This window comes from Arabidopsis thaliana (assembly GCF_000001735.4).
Source record: "Arabidopsis thaliana chromosome 1 sequence".
In the NCBI taxonomy this organism is placed as follows: Eukaryota; Viridiplantae; Streptophyta; class Magnoliopsida; order Brassicales; family Brassicaceae; genus Arabidopsis; species Arabidopsis thaliana.
Genome location: NC_003070.9, coordinates 25,463,225 through 25,480,636, shown reverse-complemented (window position 1 = coordinate 25,480,636; position 17,412 = coordinate 25,463,225). Strand labels below are relative to the sequence as shown.

At 36.9% G+C, this 17,412-nt stretch overlaps 6 protein-coding genes and 1 long non-coding RNA gene across 16 annotated transcripts; 3 read left to right on the top strand and 4 right to left on the bottom strand.

Annotated features, from left to right (window-relative positions):
- Positions 1-56: 56 nt before the first annotated feature.
- AT1G67950 (RNA-binding (RRM/RBD/RNP motifs) family protein) lies at positions 57-1,924 on the top strand. 4 transcript variants are annotated; one of them, NM_105465.3, is made up of 6 exons: positions 57-228; positions 580-648; positions 763-866; positions 955-1,030; positions 1,108-1,191; positions 1,262-1,924. In NM_105465.3, the coding sequence occupies exons 1-6, from the start codon at positions 217-219 to the stop codon at positions 1,751-1,753; spliced, it is 837 nt and encodes a 278-aa protein (NP_564915.1). In that variant the 5' UTR covers positions 57-216; the 3' UTR covers positions 1,754-1,924. The 4 variants fall into 4 exon arrangements, with proteins under 4 accessions (NP_564915.1, NP_849859.1, NP_849858.1 ...); NM_179528.2 differs by having other exon boundaries at positions 1,259-1,924; NM_179527.3 differs by having other exon boundaries at positions 206-648.
- AT1G08963 lies at positions 206-602 on the bottom strand. Its single transcript, NR_139529.1, has one exon. It is a non-coding gene; the product is annotated as an other RNA (long non-coding RNA).
- On the bottom strand, positions 1,834-2,967 carry ABCI17 (non-intrinsic ABC protein 3). Its single transcript, NM_105464.3, has 2 exons — positions 2,484-2,967; positions 1,834-2,412 (listed from the first exon to the last, which is right to left on the bottom strand). Exons 1-2 carry the CDS (start codon positions 2,830-2,832, stop codon positions 1,970-1,972), a joined length of 792 nt encoding a protein of 263 aa, NP_176961.1. The 5' UTR covers positions 2,833-2,967; the 3' UTR covers positions 1,834-1,969.
- Positions 2,968-3,091: 124 nt separating this feature from the next.
- Positions 3,092-6,497, top strand: AT1G67930 (Golgi transport complex protein-like protein). The gene is made up of 3 exons (NM_105463.4): positions 3,092-4,408; positions 4,700-5,173; positions 5,499-6,497. The coding sequence occupies exons 1-3, from the start codon at positions 3,305-3,307 to the stop codon at positions 6,417-6,419; spliced, it is 2,499 nt and encodes an 832-aa protein (NP_176960.1). The 5' UTR covers positions 3,092-3,304; the 3' UTR covers positions 6,420-6,497.
- Positions 6,497-7,093, bottom strand: AT1G67920 (uncharacterized protein). The gene has a single exon (NM_105462.1). It carries the CDS (start codon positions 6,904-6,906, stop codon positions 6,703-6,705), a length of 204 nt encoding a protein of 67 aa, NP_564914.1. The 5' UTR covers positions 6,907-7,093; the 3' UTR covers positions 6,497-6,702.
- A 966-nt stretch (positions 7,094-8,059) lies between these two features.
- On the top strand, positions 8,060-9,349 carry AT1G67910 (uncharacterized protein). Of its 2 annotated transcripts, NM_105461.6 has the most exons (2): positions 8,060-8,343; positions 8,825-9,349. In NM_105461.6, exon 2 carries the CDS (start codon positions 8,828-8,830, stop codon positions 9,101-9,103), a length of 276 nt encoding a protein of 91 aa, NP_176958.1. In that variant the 5' UTR covers positions 8,060-8,343; positions 8,825-8,827; the 3' UTR covers positions 9,104-9,349. The 2 variants fall into 2 exon arrangements, with proteins under 2 accessions (NP_176958.1, NP_001185348.1); NM_001198419.1 differs by having other exon boundaries at positions 8,291-9,349.
- Positions 9,350-10,447: 1,098 nt separating this feature from the next.
- AT1G67900 (Phototropic-responsive NPH3 family protein) lies at positions 10,448-16,261 on the bottom strand. Of its 6 annotated transcripts, NM_202374.3 has the most exons (6): positions 15,650-15,911; positions 13,478-13,605; positions 12,842-13,018; positions 12,685-12,754; positions 11,354-12,598; positions 10,620-11,270 (listed from the first exon to the last, which is right to left on the bottom strand). In NM_202374.3, exons 3-6 carry the CDS (start codon positions 12,898-12,900, stop codon positions 10,749-10,751), a joined length of 1,896 nt encoding a protein of 631 aa, NP_974103.1. In that variant the 5' UTR covers positions 12,901-13,018; positions 13,478-13,605; positions 15,650-15,911; the 3' UTR covers positions 10,620-10,748. The 6 variants fall into 6 exon arrangements, with proteins under 6 accessions (NP_176957.1, NP_001319340.1, NP_001322485.1 ...); NM_105460.6 differs by having other exon boundaries at positions 10,448-11,270; positions 13,478-16,261; NM_001334337.1 differs by having other exon boundaries at positions 10,476-11,270; positions 12,842-13,605; positions 15,650-15,925.
- Between the last annotated feature and the right edge of the window lie 1,151 nt (positions 16,262-17,412).

Sequence of the window (17,412 nt, the reverse complement as noted above, 5' to 3'; positions counted from 1 at the left end):
CTTTTTGTTTTGTTCATAGGACAATACAATAATAGGAACTTCACAATTTCGTTCACATGACCCATATTCTCTTGACTCGTGAGGTTGAAATGTAAATCACTTTAAAATTAAAAACGTACCTTGTCAGTTTTGAGACTCAAAAGGACTTGAAATATTGAAATCCCTATTCTTTACGCGTACTCGAGATTTTTCGCTCTTGAGAGAATCACTTCGACAATGTCGGTAACGGTAAGCATTCTCGATTCTCGGCCATTTTTGCTGGTGTGTTCTTAGATTCGGCTTTGCTTTTAGATATTTTTTGCTATTTTTAGATCTAATCAGAAAGGAGTTACATGCTACGATTTTGTGGATAAAACCACTGTTCTCTTGTTCTGTGATGAAGTCTGAGATCTCTCTTTACTGTGTCGGTGTTATTAAAAAAAAAACAGAACTTTTTTTGTTTCTCGAGTTTTTTTTTTTTGAATCCAGATTCTGTTCCACAGATGCTAATTTCAATCATAGTATCAATCTCAATTGAAAGTTTCTGGCTTTGGATGAATTAATTCAAAATAAATTTGAGTATTGATGATCTCTCCACAGGCTGCTTTCATTGATTCGGATCAAACTCAGCACAACATTCTTATGGATTCCCAATCAACTGTCTCCGGTGTAAGCAACCAACATTTCTCAAACTTTCATCTTCGCTGTGTTATGGGATTATCTTTGTATTGTTGTTGTAAAGCTGTCTGTTCAAAGGCTTTGTATTGATTCATTGTTGTGCAGGTGAAAACTGTCAAGATTAGCAATGTTTCACTAATTGTTTCTAAGAAAGATGTCAAAGAGTTCTTTTCTTTCTCTGGTGACATTCAATACGTCGAGATGCGAAGGTATGAAAAATAACTTGTTGTAAATTATCATCTTCTTGTTAAAGATGATCTTTACCAATATCTCTAATGTTTACTCTAATGATCTCAGTGAGACACAAGAGAGTCAGGTCGCATATGTTACTTTTAAGGATTCACAAGGAGCTGAAACTGCAATGCTCTTAACGGTATTTTGCTTTCCGCGTATGCATCATTCCGTATATTTCATGAATTAGTGCTTACAGCGAAAAACATTTCCTTCCAGGGAGCTGTCATTGCAGATCTTCGTGTTAGTATAACTCCTGCTGTTAACTATCAGCTACCACCAGAAGCCCTTGCACTTGACTCGGTAAAGACCGGAAACTCTTTGATTTATTCGTTACTCTCTCGGTGTTCATGTTGTTTCCTCTGTGTAGCAGGAACATTCGTTTAATGGTTTTTCTGTCAAGAAAGCTGAAGATGTGGTGAACATCATGGTGGGAAGAGGTTATGCTCTTGGAAAAGACGCCATGGAGAAAGCCAAAGCATTTGATGACAGACACAACTTGATCTCAAACGCTTCTGCAACCATTGCATCGCTTGACGATAAGATGGGTCTGAGCGAAAAGCTAAGCATAGGAACAACTGTGGTTAATGAGAAGTTGAGAGATATCGATGAGCGATATCAGGTGAGGGAGATAACGAAATCTGCTTTAGCAGCTGCTGAAGAGACAGCAATCAGTGCAAGAACGGCTTTAATGGCAAACCCTTATGTATCAAGTGGAGCTTCGTGGTTTTCAAACGCGTTTGGCGCAGTGACAAAGGCGGTTAAAGAGAAAGTTGAGAATGGAGGAGAAGGAAGAAAGGAGATCATCACACTTGATCCCTCTTCACCCAAAGTTCCTGCTGTAGTTCCTGTTAAGCTCGGTTGATGCAGATCTCATCAAACCAATCGGATCTCGACTAAATTCTTTGATAGGTTTGTTGTTCATATATATGCTTTCGTATGCTAAAGAGAAGATAAAAAGACATAAACCATGAAAGGTGTTGTTACATTCAACCAGCATTTGTTCCTCTCTTGAAAGAGATTATTAAGATTCAAGCAAAATAGCAAATAACTTGCAGGAACCATCAATGAGAAAATGGTCTCAAGAACTGAGTTGAAGAAACCTCTGTGCCATTGGATGCGTAGCGTGCGAAAGCTCACTTGGTTTAAGAACTTCAACAATCTCTCCGTCGACAACAAGGCAAACGATATCAGCAACTTTCTGAATCTGCTTGATACTGTGAGAAACAATCACAGTAGTAATCCCTCTCTGCTTCTTCAGTTTCACTATAACATCCTCAATGTTCTCTGTCGATATCGGATCAAGAGCACTTGTTGGTTCATCGAGCAGCAACACCTCAGGCTCGTTGGCTAGAGTCCTTGCAAGTGCTACTCGTTGAGCTTGACCCACAGATAACTCTGCACCAGTCTTCTTAGCAAAGGAAGCATCAAGGTCTGCAAGACTTAGCAGCTTATAAACCTCTTCGTCACTTAGTTTCTCCCCTCTCAAATTCGGACCATATCTCACATTATCCGCAACAGTCCCTGTAACCAACCACACATTATCAAGACCTATGAAACTAGAGGCTAAGCAAATCCCAAAATTTGATTATTACCTTGAAAAAGAACAGGAAGCTGAAAAAGCATTCCAACTCTACGACGAAGAGCAATAACATCAACGTTGGTTATATCTTCACCGTCCAAGAACACAGTTGACTCCGGTGGTTCCCAAAGACGATTCAGAGATCTCAAAAACGTTGACTTTCCACTTCCACTAGGTCCAATCACACCAACGATCATACCTTTTGGTATATCTATCGTAACTCCTTTCAAGATCCGAGATCCATCATCGGCGACTCGGGTCAGATCATGTACCCGAATCTTTGGTTCTGAACCAGACACAACAACATCCACAAGATGCTCTCGTAATGATCCATCGGATTCGTTAGACCAAAGTGATGGCATGGCTTTAAAGTTTTCAACTTTTTTTGATCAAAACACTCACTTAACGAAAAGATTTGTGTCCGTATATGAACAATAAGAATCAGTCAATTGATATTGACAATTTATTATTCTTACACCACTTAGTGGCCAACTTTTAGGACCAATCTCTGACATTTACATAATTTATGACATCACGAGATTTAGAGGAGGAATTGTTTTTTTTTTTTTTCACATCCAGATACAAATTCCCTACATGACTACATCTATCACTTGACTATGCCAGAAATGATAATTCCGGTTCGTAGATAACCAACAAAATTCAGACACAGAAATTAAAGTAGACCGGTTCACTATCGTATAACTTCGCTTTGAGTTTTTTTTTTTTTTTTTTGGTGTTTCAGAGATTAACTTTGAAAAATGAGTATCGCTTTGATCTCCTGCTAAAATCGCCATTGCAAAATTCAAAACCTGTAGAGATTGAAACTGTAAAAAAATGGCACTACCTCCATCGTCTCCTTCACCATCATCTCCATCTCTTCAACGTCTCTCCACCTTCAAAAACCCTCCTCCTTCTTCACTCTCCTCCGGCGCACCACCACCACAAACACCGTCATCTTCCTCTTCTTCGCCGCTCGATTCTTTTGCCACCGATCCAATCCTCTCCCCATTCCTCTCATCTTCCTTCTCCTCCGCATCATTCTCCTCCGCCGCTCTCGCTTCTGGATCTCCGGCCTCCACCGCCGAACGTCTCCACCAAGCAATCCGCCTCCTCGATTCACAGCTCCGTAATGACGTCATCTCTCGTCACCCTGAATTGCTCGCTCAGCTCTCTTCTCTCTCACACGCCGATGTATCTCTCTCTTCTCTCCGATCCTCCGTCTCTTCACTCCAATCTTCAATTCGCCGTGTCAGATCCGACCTCTCTGAACCGATCAAATCGATCCGATCTAAATCTGTTCAGCTATCTAATCTCCATACAGCTACTGAGTTACTATCTCACTCCGTTCGTACGCTTCGTCTCTCTAAGAAGCTTCGAGATCTAGCGGATTTTCCTGATCCAGATAAGATCGATCTCACTAAAGCTGCACAGTTCCATTTCGAGATCTTAACAATGTGTAAAGAGTATGATCTCTTTGGCATTGATGTGATTGATGAGGAAATCAAGTTTGTTACTGAGATTGGAGAGAAATTGAGATCTGAAGCTATGAAGGTGTTGGAGAGAGGCATGGAAGGGTTGAATCAAGCTGAAGTTGGGACTGGTTTGCAAGTTTTCTATAACCTTGGAGAGCTTAAGTCTACGGTGGATCAATTGGTGAATAAGTATAAGGGAATGGCTGTGAAGAGTGTGAGTGTTGCTATGGATATGAAAGCTATTACTTCTGGCTCAGGTGGTGGCTTCGGGCCTGGTGGGATTAGGTCTAGCGGATCACCGCATATTGGTGGTGGTGCTAAAGTTAGGGAGGCGTTGTGGCAGAGGATGGCTAGTTGTATGGAACAGTTGTGTTCACTTGTAGTTGCTGTGTGGCATTTGCAGCGTGTACTGTCTAAGAAGAGGGATCCATTTACTCATGTCCTTCTTCTTGACGAAGTCATCAAGGTGCGGAATTTAACTGGAATTTTAGGCTCCCTGAGTTTGTTTATTCGTTAGTTAAAGATATTGTCAATGTCCTGAGGAATAAGCTGCATTAGATCATTGAGAGGATCAGAGTTTCTTGTCACTTTTAGCGAGCTCGATGATGTTTGAACAATTTAAGTAGATGATCCTTCAATGTTTTTGCATCAAAAGGAAGTTTTGGGATGGGTTTCTGTGGTGTCAGGGCTGTTGATTAGTTTAGATTCCAACTTTTTAATTGGTTTTATTGCTTACATGAAGTGTTTATATGCACAGGAAGGCGATTCTATGTTAACCGATAGAGTCTGGGATGCACTTGTGAAGGCTTTTACTAGCCAAATGAAGTCTGCATACACAGCTTCGAGTTTTGTAAAAGAAATATTCACCATGGGATATCCGAAGCTTGTGTCTATGATAGAAAATCTTCTTGAAAGGATTTCTCGTGATACAGATGTTAAAGGAGTGTTACCTGCCATTAATTTAGAAAGGAAAGAACAAATGGTTGCATGCATTGCTATATTCCAGACTGCTTTCTTATCCCTATGCTTTGGCCGCTTGTCAGACCTTGTAAACTCGATATTCCCTATGTCGAGCCGTGGGAGTTTACCTTCGAAAGAACAGATTTCACAGGTATTATCACACATTCAAGATGAGATTGAGGCTGTTCATCCAGATGCTCGTTTGACTCTTCTAGTTTTGCGTGAGATAGGCAAGGCCCTTAGTAACCTAGCTCAACGAGCTGAGTGCCAGGTATGATAGACCTCTTGTTGGTTATTGTCCTCTTGTTATGTGCGATAGCTCCCTTAGTATGGTATCAATTTGTGCTTGTATTATATAGAAATTCTTAAAGTTGCATACAGTTGTATAGGAGAGATTGAGTACAAAGTAATAATTCGTGGGGCAATTATAATTTCTTCCAGACAGAAATGAAGAGAATTAGAGCTACATCTACCTCTACTATGCAAATATATACGTGTTAACTACCTGACATAATTAGAGTTAACAGTGTAAAGAAGTTATTCTGCTACTTATGCGTTTATGTTTGAAATGTAACACAGCTACACTTATATTGCAGATTTCTACAGGCCCTGAGACGCGGCAGATATCAGGTCCTGCGACTTCAACACAGATCAGGAACTTCACATTATGTCAGCATCTGCAAGGAATCCACACACATATCTCATCCATGGTAGCGGACCTTCCCAGTATTGCTACTGATGTATTGTCTCCTTATCTGGCTGCAATCTATGATGCGGCATGTGAGCCAGTTACACCTTTGTTTAAAGCAATGCGAGACAAGCTCGAGTCATGCATTCTTCAAATCCATGATCAAAACTTTGGTGCTGATGACGCTGACATGGACAACAACGCTTCCTCATACATGGAGGAGTTGCAGAGATCGATTCTTCACTTCCGCAAGGAGTTCCTATCTAGACTATTGCCTTCCGCAGCAAATGCTAACACTGCAGGAACAGAATCGATCTGCACAAGACTCACAAGACAAATGGCGTCAAGGGTTTTGATCTTCTACATCAGACATGCATCCCTTGTGCGACCACTTTCAGAATGGGGAAAACTCAGAATGGCCAAAGACATGGCCGAGCTGGAACTAGCAGTGGGACAGAATCTATTTCCCGTGGAACAACTCGGAGCACCGTACAGAGCTCTTAGAGCGTTTAGGCCTTTGGTTTTCCTGGAAACATCTCAAATGGGATCATCTCCTCTCATCAATGATCTACCACCGAGCATCGTCCTACATCATCTCTACACAAGAGGCCCAGACGAGTTAGAGTCACCGATGCAGAAGAACAGACTAAGTCCTAAACAGTACTCACTGTGGCTTGATAACCAAAGAGAGGATCAGATCTGGAAAGGGATAAAAGCAACTTTGGATGATTATGCAGTGAAGATCAGATCGAGAGGGGACAAAGAGTTTAGTCCAGTTTATCCTCTAATGCTTCAAATTGGTTCATCTTTAACACAAGAAAACTTATAAGCTGTGCTTTGTTACCGAATCAATATTCTTCTATTGCGAACTTTTTTGTCTCATGGATTTTTCATTCAGTTGTAGTTACTATATCTCTCACATACATATCATGTAAATCGAGATTCATACATCATCATACTATGCAAAGAGAGGAGACGTATTCATTTTCAAACGAAAGAGTATTTATATAGCATAATATATACAACAAAACCTGTTAACTATTAGGAACCACATAACCACCTCTACCTCTTTTTTTTTATCTATCTCTCTCGACTATAAAGTCAAACATGGATCAATTCCCAACGGAAATAGATCTCTCCCCTAAACCAAGAGGAGAACGTGAACGTTGACGCCTTTTGATCTCGCTAAGAACCCTCCTCATCTCCGGTTGCTGCAGCGACGGTTGTCTTATCTTCTCAAACTCTTTCTTTATCTTCTCAACTTGGCTATGTATTATTGGACCATCCTCGTTTCCATTATCGGTCTTGTTCTCCATCTCTACACAAACACGAGACCAAAGACACTGAAACAAAGAGACCCTTTATAACAAGAGACGACACGAGTTTTGTGTGTGAAGTAGAACCGAAGTTAGGTTGGTGCGCAACGCCGAATTAGTCTCAACTCTAAATATAAACAGCTAAAGAGTTTTTTTTTCTTTTTCAGATCATATATTATACAAAGAGACGACTCTCTCTATATTTATCTATCTCTCATTTTATAAACAAACGTGGAGGACGGTGTTCGGTGAGTTTTGGTTACGTGTCGGTAACGTTGAAACATTTGTGACGAGTCGCTTACGTTTATCTTTCGATTTGACCTTTTGTTTAATAAGATTTTTACTGGAAATTGGAGAAATCGTCGGTTTTTGACCGTTGAGAGACCAAAAGGCTGCCATGTGGATGGACTTAAGTCGCTAGTCAACTAGAAGATTCTAGTGGATATCCTTTTGAAACATTTCCTTTAATCAGTCGTTAATCGTTATTCAAACACATTTGACACTCGTGTGTTCTTTGTTTCGGCCTTAAAGCTTACACGTTATGTCTTTTTGGTTTTCTCGGTTCTTGTCCCAGTTTTTGGCCCAATGGCCCTATAGGAGGTGCTAAGTTCCAATTCAATATGTCTGACTTATATCAAACAGCTACGACGACTTTTATATAATCACAATTCTATTACCATTAAAATATGAAAATTACTAAATCTAGCACATCATTGTATCTTATAAATAGGGGTGTCAATTACGACCAAAAGTCTATAGATCGATCATAAACTCTTTCACTATAAGATAGCTTAGAGCTATAGTTTACATGACCTTAATGGGTCATATATATATGGTCGGTACCTTACATACATGAGATTCTTTTACCGAACAACTTTAATTATGATGCTTAATTTGCCACATCAACATCTAAGTTTTGCAAAAATTTATGATATTCTTCTATCCAACTAGACTCCAGTACCTTAGTAAATTAGTTATACAGAGTCTCTATGCGTTTTAGTTATTATGTGTCCTTTTTTCCTACGTAATTATAGGTTCAAAGAGTTTCTGTACGGAATTAGCTAATTCGTTTAGGTCACATGGTTTACGTATTGCAAATTCTATGATTGTTCTAAGAACTCTTAAATCTTATAAGAATTCAATCTAGGGATCCATACGATTCATGATCCGACCCCGTCCTACCACTACCACCGGTTTAGAAACACCGCTAAAGAGTAAAGACAATAATGGAAGGGGACCACTCAATGATGGGCTTTTGGGATAAGAAACATTATGGGAAAATAATGGATACAGTTGGCTTTTGATGTAGTGCATCCGTGATGATCCCCAAAAAAAATAGGGTAGAGGATAATATAAATTTGCAAGAAGAGGGATTTAGAAAAGTGTATCAACCTCTTTTGGATCTCTTCAGCTTCAACTTTGATCATCCATACAGAGGTATGTCCATGACTCTTGATTACCATTGATACGTACATTAGTTATTTACGTTCCTTATCTAATAACTTTTCTATTTCATCATTTATAGTAAAATATGAAATTCATCATATTAATTTTGCAAAACTCATTGAGTTTTCTCCGTCTTTCACAAATAGATCTCACTTTTATTTCTACGAAAACGTAAAAGCAAAGTACTATAAGAAAGATAAAATTTTAAAAAATGAAAATGAAATTTTTTTTATTTTTTGTGTGTGGAGACATCTATATTCTAAGTAAAGAGGAAATCTTAGTGCAATAACTAACATAAAACTAATATGTATGGCATGTTTTTTTTAAGTACTTGCATAGCTAGTAGTTCTTTTTCAGTTCATGGTAGTTAATTCACCTCATTAAGGAAAAATTTATTTTGGTGAAGACCTTCGTAAATGCTTTCTAATCCTTCAACTCATTATAATGGTCATGGCTTGTAAATGAAAACCAGGAAATGGAGAAGGTGCAACAAATGACAAACAACAAAGGAATCATGAAGGTTGAAATTCATAGCCATTTCAATTCTGCGGTGGAAGTGGGTTCCCGTGGGCTATCTCGTCAGACAAGCATGACCAAGACCAACTGCCTTTGCTCACCAACCACTCACCCTGGTTCTTTCCGGTGTAGGATTCACCGTTCTCTTTCGTTGCAACGTACCAAGAGTATCGAGGCTGCATCTCTATTGGATTCTCCACCAAAGCCAGCGGATTCCCCTAGTACCGCTACATAGATTCATGCATGAATCCATGACATTACCAATGTTTGTTGTAACTTGTAATTTGATCATTATATGGAGGAGTAGGCTTTTATTTTCCAACAATACGCATGAATTTACGCGTTAATCAATGGCATTACAATTGTTCATATGAAAACATGATCCGATAACATATTAGAAGTACATTAATGAGTAGAGTGAAGTGGAATCTTACTTGTAACTATATATACGATTAATATGAAAGATGCCCTTTGGAAATATCTTAGAGATCGTTGTCAAAATTATATTTTAGAGCTCTAATTAATTAGATCAAAATCTTTAGTCAACATGGTCCCAAACTATATATTAAAAGGTTATTGACTATGTATATCTTGGTCTCTTAAGTCATCTCAAAGGGCAGATGATTATCAAATTAATGAGAGACAATTACAAAATAGACATGGCTTGGTGCTAGATTGGCAAATCAATCAAAGTACTCATGAGTCATGACTCCATTCAAAAGACTACAAAGCGCAAACAACTTTAGAATGCTTGTAATTTGTTTTTCAAAAAGTGATAAAGAAATAGTCTATTGATTGAGAGAGAAACAATGATGGATGTGTTATAAAATGTGGAAGAGGCAATGTATATATAGATAATTCTCGTTGGTAGTTTTCTCACGAAGCGCCCATGTGTCTCTTTAATTTGAGCGGTGCTATTTTTTTCACCTTTTTTTATGGAATGTGAAAACACCATATAATTATAATGAAGTCGAATTGTAAATTTTGGCTGATTATCTCTAATATGCCAAAATAGACTAATATTTTCTCATATTCAAAACTTTTGAATCCAACACTTAATCTAAGTTTTTACCAAAGATAACTATATATTTTTTTGTCAACAACATGGATTATACTAGTTTGAATCTAGATGGTATATATACGGTGACATAGCAACGACAGTAATATTACCTCTATTTTACGATTTGTTGGAAAACTAGAAACTTGTAAACTTTTTTTTAAGAAAAGTCAAGTTTCAACAAGGTGAAATAGGGACAGAGTAGGTAAGACTTATACAAGAATGATTTGATGTTAGGAATTGTTGTTAAACATAATTGGAAGTTAGTAGAAAAACTTGAAAACTTGTTTAGTGAGAAAGAGACCACGTGATAGGTGACATTATTATAGAAAGGAATCATGATATGTAAACTTAATTATGCATCAAATCCAAGTTTGTTAAGATATCATGTCTACAAATTAAATGCAAAATAAATAAAAAGATAAAATATATAGATACGTAAAACTCTTTCCTAGTGATTTAATGAGCATGATCTTGATTTGGGTATTTATTAAATCGATATATGAATACGACCAATCATAACAAGGAATAAATTGGGATATATACTAATCAAAACCAGTAGCAGCCAACAGAGACAGAGAAGAAGATTTGACTTTACTCTTTACAAATTTAAAGAATAATCAAAGTTCTTCTAACAAAACAAATCCTCAGGGTCATTTTCTTTGACCTTCTGGATCTCAAACACGTGTCTCATGAATCTAAATATGATTCTAAACAATATTATTATCATCTTAGAGATTTTTAGATGAAGTTATACAGAGAGTAAATAGGTTTAAACATTTTTCTTTCTTTTACTCTACGATACCTAAATAACAATTTTGTTTTAACAGTTTTTGTCGCTTGAGTTTCTGTTGATGGACAAGAGCTTGCTAAACATCTTCTTAGGACGGCCAGGGATTGCACAAAAAGCCTTAAACCGAGACGGAGTTCTTCCTCCGTCCCCATTCATGAACCTTTCGTCTACCTCTTCATCTTCAGCTAGCTTGCTTCTCAGTGTACCTGATAGCTTTGATTTAGGTGATTTGAGACCCGAGACGCTCCATCGATCTTCTGGTGCAGCGATACTTGTTGTCGTGCTGAAAGCGGCTGCATTTGGATTAGAAGGGTCGATGTTGTGTGCTGCTAGGAGTGCTTTGATGTTGCTAGGAAGTTCAGTCGTGTTCTTTTCACCGTTGTTCGTAGCTGCAGCGGCTCGTGCTTGCTCGTAAAAGAGGACTTGGACCACTACTCTAAGCGGAAGCATCTCGTTTTGCGCTGCGTGCATACATGCTTCCATTGATAGTTTCTTGCAGTCCAATACTCTACAAACTCTCTTCCTTTCTGATTTATTCAAATTCTTATGAGCCTACAACAACAATGTCAAAACATAAATTAGATAAGTCGCAAAGATTAATATTCATTTAGTCTAAACAAGGATGAGAATTGAACCTTGAGATATATGTCAATGGCTCTATAGAGATCATCATGATCAAGTCTTGAAAATTCAGGGACACTTTCAGCTAAAGTAACAAACTTTGAGAGCGGTAAATTCACATCTCTAGCAATCTGTTGAAGATATCCATCCACAAGCTTAGCTACCTTAAGCTTTGAGCTATGAGAAGCAGAGGATGATCTTCTACTTTCTTGAAACTCAAGATCAATATTCTCCGCCGAACGAGATCTTCTTCTTCTATCCATCATTCCCTTTTTACCTCTTAAAGGACTTGTTGGTGGACTAGTCTGTCCTTGGACCATAAACTGTTCCAAGATAGTCGCGACAATGTCCACATCGTATAACAATTCGGATTTGTATGACATTGGAGGTATTAACAAGTCGCTAACCGTTGCTTCTTCTAGTTGAAGAGCTACCCTTCTTGCTAATTCCATCTTAGAAGACGTTGATGCGTTTAAGATATTGGCTGCTTTCAAGAGTTTAAGCAAGAAACTGCAAGAAACCGCGCCTTTCTCAGCTGGAAGCAAGCTTATAATGGACTCCAACAACAATCTATGCTTCGATGAAGTATCGGTATCCGAATCTGAGTCAGAATCCTCTTTCTTTTTGACTACTTTCCGGTTTCTTTGTAAAGTAGGAAGCCATTTAGAGGCGTAAACTCTAAGAGCATCACCGATAAGACTAGCGGGTACTTTGCCACCGGATTTAATAGCAATCATAGTCCTCCAATAAAGATCTATCCCCAACTCCGCGATATCTTCAGCCCACCATCCTCTACTCGAAGCAGCAGCTCTGTTAGAAGACATGTCATCATCCCTAACCCTCCTAGAATGACTATGTGAGAGAGACACTTTGGATGGATGAGATAAAACCTTAGAGGCTATGGCCTCAATGCACCTACTAGTGATAGCGAGATCTTCAGACCACAAAGGAAACGCTTTCGTGGTCTGAAGTGTGACTATGGAGTCTCTCCATCCATTAAGGATGCAAGAATTGAAGAAAACTTCAAGCTTGTACACCAAGTTACCTTTCTCAACCTCCTCTGACATCTGAAGATACTCTGCTGCACATCTCGCTGCTACGATGTTATACGCGCTGATAGTTATCGTTATTCCGTAGCAGAATTTGGCACAGAGCTCAAAGGCCTCCACTCCTCCTGGAAACTCTGGAAGTTGGATGATGGATTCTGGAGATTCAGAGCACATTCTTTGAAGCCTCAAGCATTTTGAGAGCAGTGGAAACTACAGAACAAGAAGATGACCATTCAAATAAACTCTAAAACTGAAGAAAAAAAAATCATTTCCAAGTACAAGAAAGGGTTTAGTACCTTGTGAAGAAGATATCTGCTTCCTGACACTTCAATAGTAAAATCACTGGAAACTTCAGAGGACACACATCTGCAACAAGCAAACAATTTTTAGCCTTTTTTTAACTCAACATTTATGGCCAAAGATTTTACTACTTTTAAGAAATTACTATTTTACCTTAAATCTTCAGAAGTGTAGAAAGTGTCAGGACGAGATCCAAGTTTCATAAACTTCATAGCTGATTAATGATAGTAATTAGCTTGAAATCTTCAGAAACTCCTATGCATAATGCTCCAAAAGTGTTTCTTTCTTCTAAGACACCAAACACTGAAGAACAGTTCCGGACAATATCTCCTGTTTCCAAGTTGAGACAAAAACAAATCAAAATGTTGTCTGAGAGTTTTTTTTTTTTCTTAGGAGAAAAAAATCAGATTTTTTTTTTTCTTTTCTATAGAGGATTTGTCATTGTGGTGACTGGTGAGTGATTTAGTTAGATATATAGATATATGGGAAAAAAAAAAAAGAAAGAAACCCAGAAAAACAGAGGCCACCAGAAGAAAAGTTCATGTCCATTCAATCAAATTCCTTATACCCAATCTGATATGGACATACAAACAAAAAGAATCAAAATCAATGCAACAAAAGAAAAAAAGATAAAGAAGATTGAAATTTTAGATAATACTATCATCAGCATACATTACACATCACAACCCACCCAAAGTTCCATCAGTCACAAAAGAAAACAAAATATAACAAAGTATGTTGTTCAATTCCCATGCAAAAACCAGAAAATGAAGAAGAAAAAAAACTCACTTGGATTAGAAAAACAGAACAAACACTCTTCACATCAGGAGCTTTGAGATGGATATATCTTTGTGTATCTTTCTAGCTATAGCTTAAGGCAAGTTCCCAGAAAACACTCTTCACCAATCATTCAAAGACTAAAGAGAGATCAGAAAACAAAAGAAAACAGAGCGATCTACTTTACAACTTTTCTTTGTTTTTCTTGTTTTATGTAAGTTTTTATTTTTATATTTTATTAAATTCTAGGTAGGGATTTTGTTGATATAAAAATAATAATAATATTATTATTAATTTTGCTGGTGTTTTATTTTGTTTTGTATTTTTGGGGGTAAAGAAATGGTGCTTAGGCTATTCACCAGCGTGCAAAGAGAATCACCAATCCCACGTGCTTCTGCTCATTCCCCACCTTCTATCTTCCTCATCATTGCCTCTCCATATTTTTTCACACTTCTTCCTATTTGGTGTTATTTTTATGTGTCGATTTTGCAAAATAACTACAAGGTAACTCATAAATTCAAATTCTTACTTTTTGTTAAAGAATAATCATTGGCTTTTAGGTTTAACGTAATATATAATTTGCATGGTAAGACATGATAAGTAATGGTTTGCATACCTAGAAAAATTGTAAAAAGACTTATGATTATTGATAGATTTATAACGTGGAGTAATGTATGGTTAAAATATATGATTTGATAAAGTTGAATTTGGCATTTAATACAGGTTTCTTACATCTATTGGGTTCACTGAATTTATTGTTCTTTTATGACTTCATTTTCAAAATTCAACCTGATATTTACTGCAATGCTATTCATAATAATCATAGCAAGTGATATTATTGTGAACAATGTATAAATATACAATTCATTATGTAAATATATAACCAACTAAACAGAAAAACGTGATATATATTTATTTGAGTGGTGATATATTACATGTATATATTTATGAAAATGACATGACATGAGCGAGAGTGTAAATTGTTCTATAATAATATTATTGTTCTATAATGAAATTGCATGGTCCACATCGGTTTACGTCCAAGTCATAGAAGGGAGACTAATTTGCCATTTCCGTTTTCTTCCTAATTTACTATTTTGTCATCGTTCTTACCTCTTAAATACATTTGACATTTCATGTAATTACTTTTTATTTTCTTAGATAAACCAATAAAATATAACTAAATCATTAAAAAGGGAAGATTGAATTTTAAGCAGCCATATAGTCCATACACCTCAACCTCATCTTATCAAAAGGGGTTATAATATCAAAGTGCGACAATGAAATCGACAATAACCTCTTTTTCGTATAGTCTTTAATGAGTGTACACATTTATGAAGAAAGTAGGGGGAAAAATATGCATTTATAAATGTTATAAGCAAATAGAGTTGTATGCATATATATTCATCACTAAGGAAATGCGAAGGATAAATCTTTCTCACATTTTAGTTTGAAGATATAAAATATAGAGGAAAATACCGAATTACCCATCTATGCTTAGTATTGTTTGAGAAAAGTGGAGGCATGCTCACAGCAAATCATTGAGAGTGGATTACTTTTCAAAGAAAGACACAATGTTAAACTTGATCATATCTCTATACAAATAATTACTTTTGACTGAAATAATGCAGATTGCATTTTACCCTTTCTTGATAAAAGAAACAAATATATCTGCATGATATAAGATAGATTTATGTGACTCTGGTCAAGACTAAAAAGTTAGGGAGCCTAACATTAACTATATAGTCGTCTAGAGAAATAGGTCCTATATTTGATGGTTGGATCGCTTTTAACAGTTGAAGTGGAGTTATCTTATCTATGTGCTCCATCTTAATTAAAAATATGAGCCATCAAACTTATATATAATAATATATAACCTTTCCGTTTCCTTTGATTCATGTCATCGAGGTTTCCAATTTTATCACAAGTCTATATTGAAAAGAAAATAAACAGAGTAATAATATATGTCTCAATCGTAGTACAAGTCTTGGGTTTAAAGAAAGATATCTAACTATCACTTTTCTTAATTAAGCTTCCCCAACACAACATTTATTGGATGATTTAAGATCAAAAGCATTCCAATTTGGGTGCAATGCTTCAGTCGATAAATATCATCATGAACCAAAAAAATCCAATAAAAATCATTTTGTTTGAATGTTAAGGATTTTTTTGAAAAAAACTTACAATGATCAAGCGTATGTAGCTCTATTGGTAGTTGTTTTCTTCCGAAAAAAGCTTATCTTCCATAAACTATGGTTCAAAACTTTCTTGAGAAGGAATTCGTCCGATGAAAAGATGTATCGGCCCGAAATTCCTCAATTATCCAAAAACGAAGTTACAAAGAGAAAGATGTAGAAGAAAGACGAAAGCTGATATTTGTTTTTATTACCAAATGAGGAGAAATATGAGTTGAAATGAAGGTGAACAAAGAATAAATATATATAAATTGTTTGTCTTTTGATAGAGCCAAAGATATATATGGCTCAAGTTAAAAAACATAAGACTTATGATACAAACAACAATGTCCCATGACTTGTCAGAGTCGGTTCGTTTAAACTCCCAAACTAGCACCAGTGGTTGAGGGAACACAAATATAAAACCCGTCACGGCTCCGGTCCGGTATTGTCGACAAATGAGTGTGACGAGAGACTGTCTTGGATCAATCAGTGACCACGAACGACGAGGGCTAGAGGGGCCAATGGCATTATGGATATAAACGTGGTTAGACCAAGGGTGTTTTGGGGATTGCATGATAGGTTCCTGTCGTGATGTCAACTCTACGTGTGAAAGAAGAAGAGATTTGTGATTTTATTTGATTTTAAATGTTAATGTAACCCGAGTGGGTGTCTGGCCGACAATGCCTGCTTTGGATGGTCCCTTTGTGGCTGTGGGATCCATTTGTCCCGATTAGAGATCCTCCACGATTGGAGCTGAGCTGGATTTTGGTACTGTCTTATAAGATAGATAGATCTTGTATTTTCTTTATTTAGTTTTCGCCAAATTTGCTGTCTTCCTTGTGAAGGAGATAAATGGATATGTGGATGATTTTAAGTTGTTTGGAAGCATGTAGAGTATGAAAATTTATCATATCTTCAAAAAAATTACTATTTGAAAAATATTTAATAATCATGTATATATGGTTTAGTTTTATGTAATTCTAAAAAAAAAAGAATTTAATCTGAGAAAATTATAATATTGGACAAAAACTAATATTTAGTTTTACAATTTTTAGCTTTAATAACATGAGCAGAAAAAGGCTCCAATAGTATCACAAATTGCCTCCAAGTCTGTTCCAACATTGTTCACCCCTCAGGAGCAAACCCATGCCCCTATCCACTTAGGGCTGGAGTCTACTTGACTAAAGCAACCATCCGAACAAGCGTACAAAATGGGGTGCGACGAAATGAAAATTAAACTCGTGGTAGTGGCAAAGACAATTCTAAAGATGACTATTCACAAACATCATCTGCAATGGTTGTCCACTACGAAGCAAATTCTACCATTGTTTGCGCATGACAGATCCGATTATTGCTTATGATAATCCGGTTAACCAACATTAGTCTCCCTAAGAATAGCAAGTGAGTGAAGAATAGCGCATACATCATCATGCTCCACCCAACATGCAAATAGTTTTAGCTAAAAATTGTCACTCATGATTGGACGAATCACTTAGCGTCATATATATCGTGGTTTATAGGAAACCCGTTAACACCACATGTAACTAAGTTTAGGAGAACCATAGAACTTCAAACAGTACTTGTTTAATATTTATGGTTCTTCCGACTAGTCTCTATAGGTATTTGGCCCAATATTACAATGGTCCGAACAACTGGATAGATAAGGTATTACAGATGCCTAGTCCAAACAATTTTGTAGCAACTCATAAGGCCGACCACTTGACTCGTCTAGCTAGAACCTATCTTAAAAGTTATAACTTTGTACTTTGT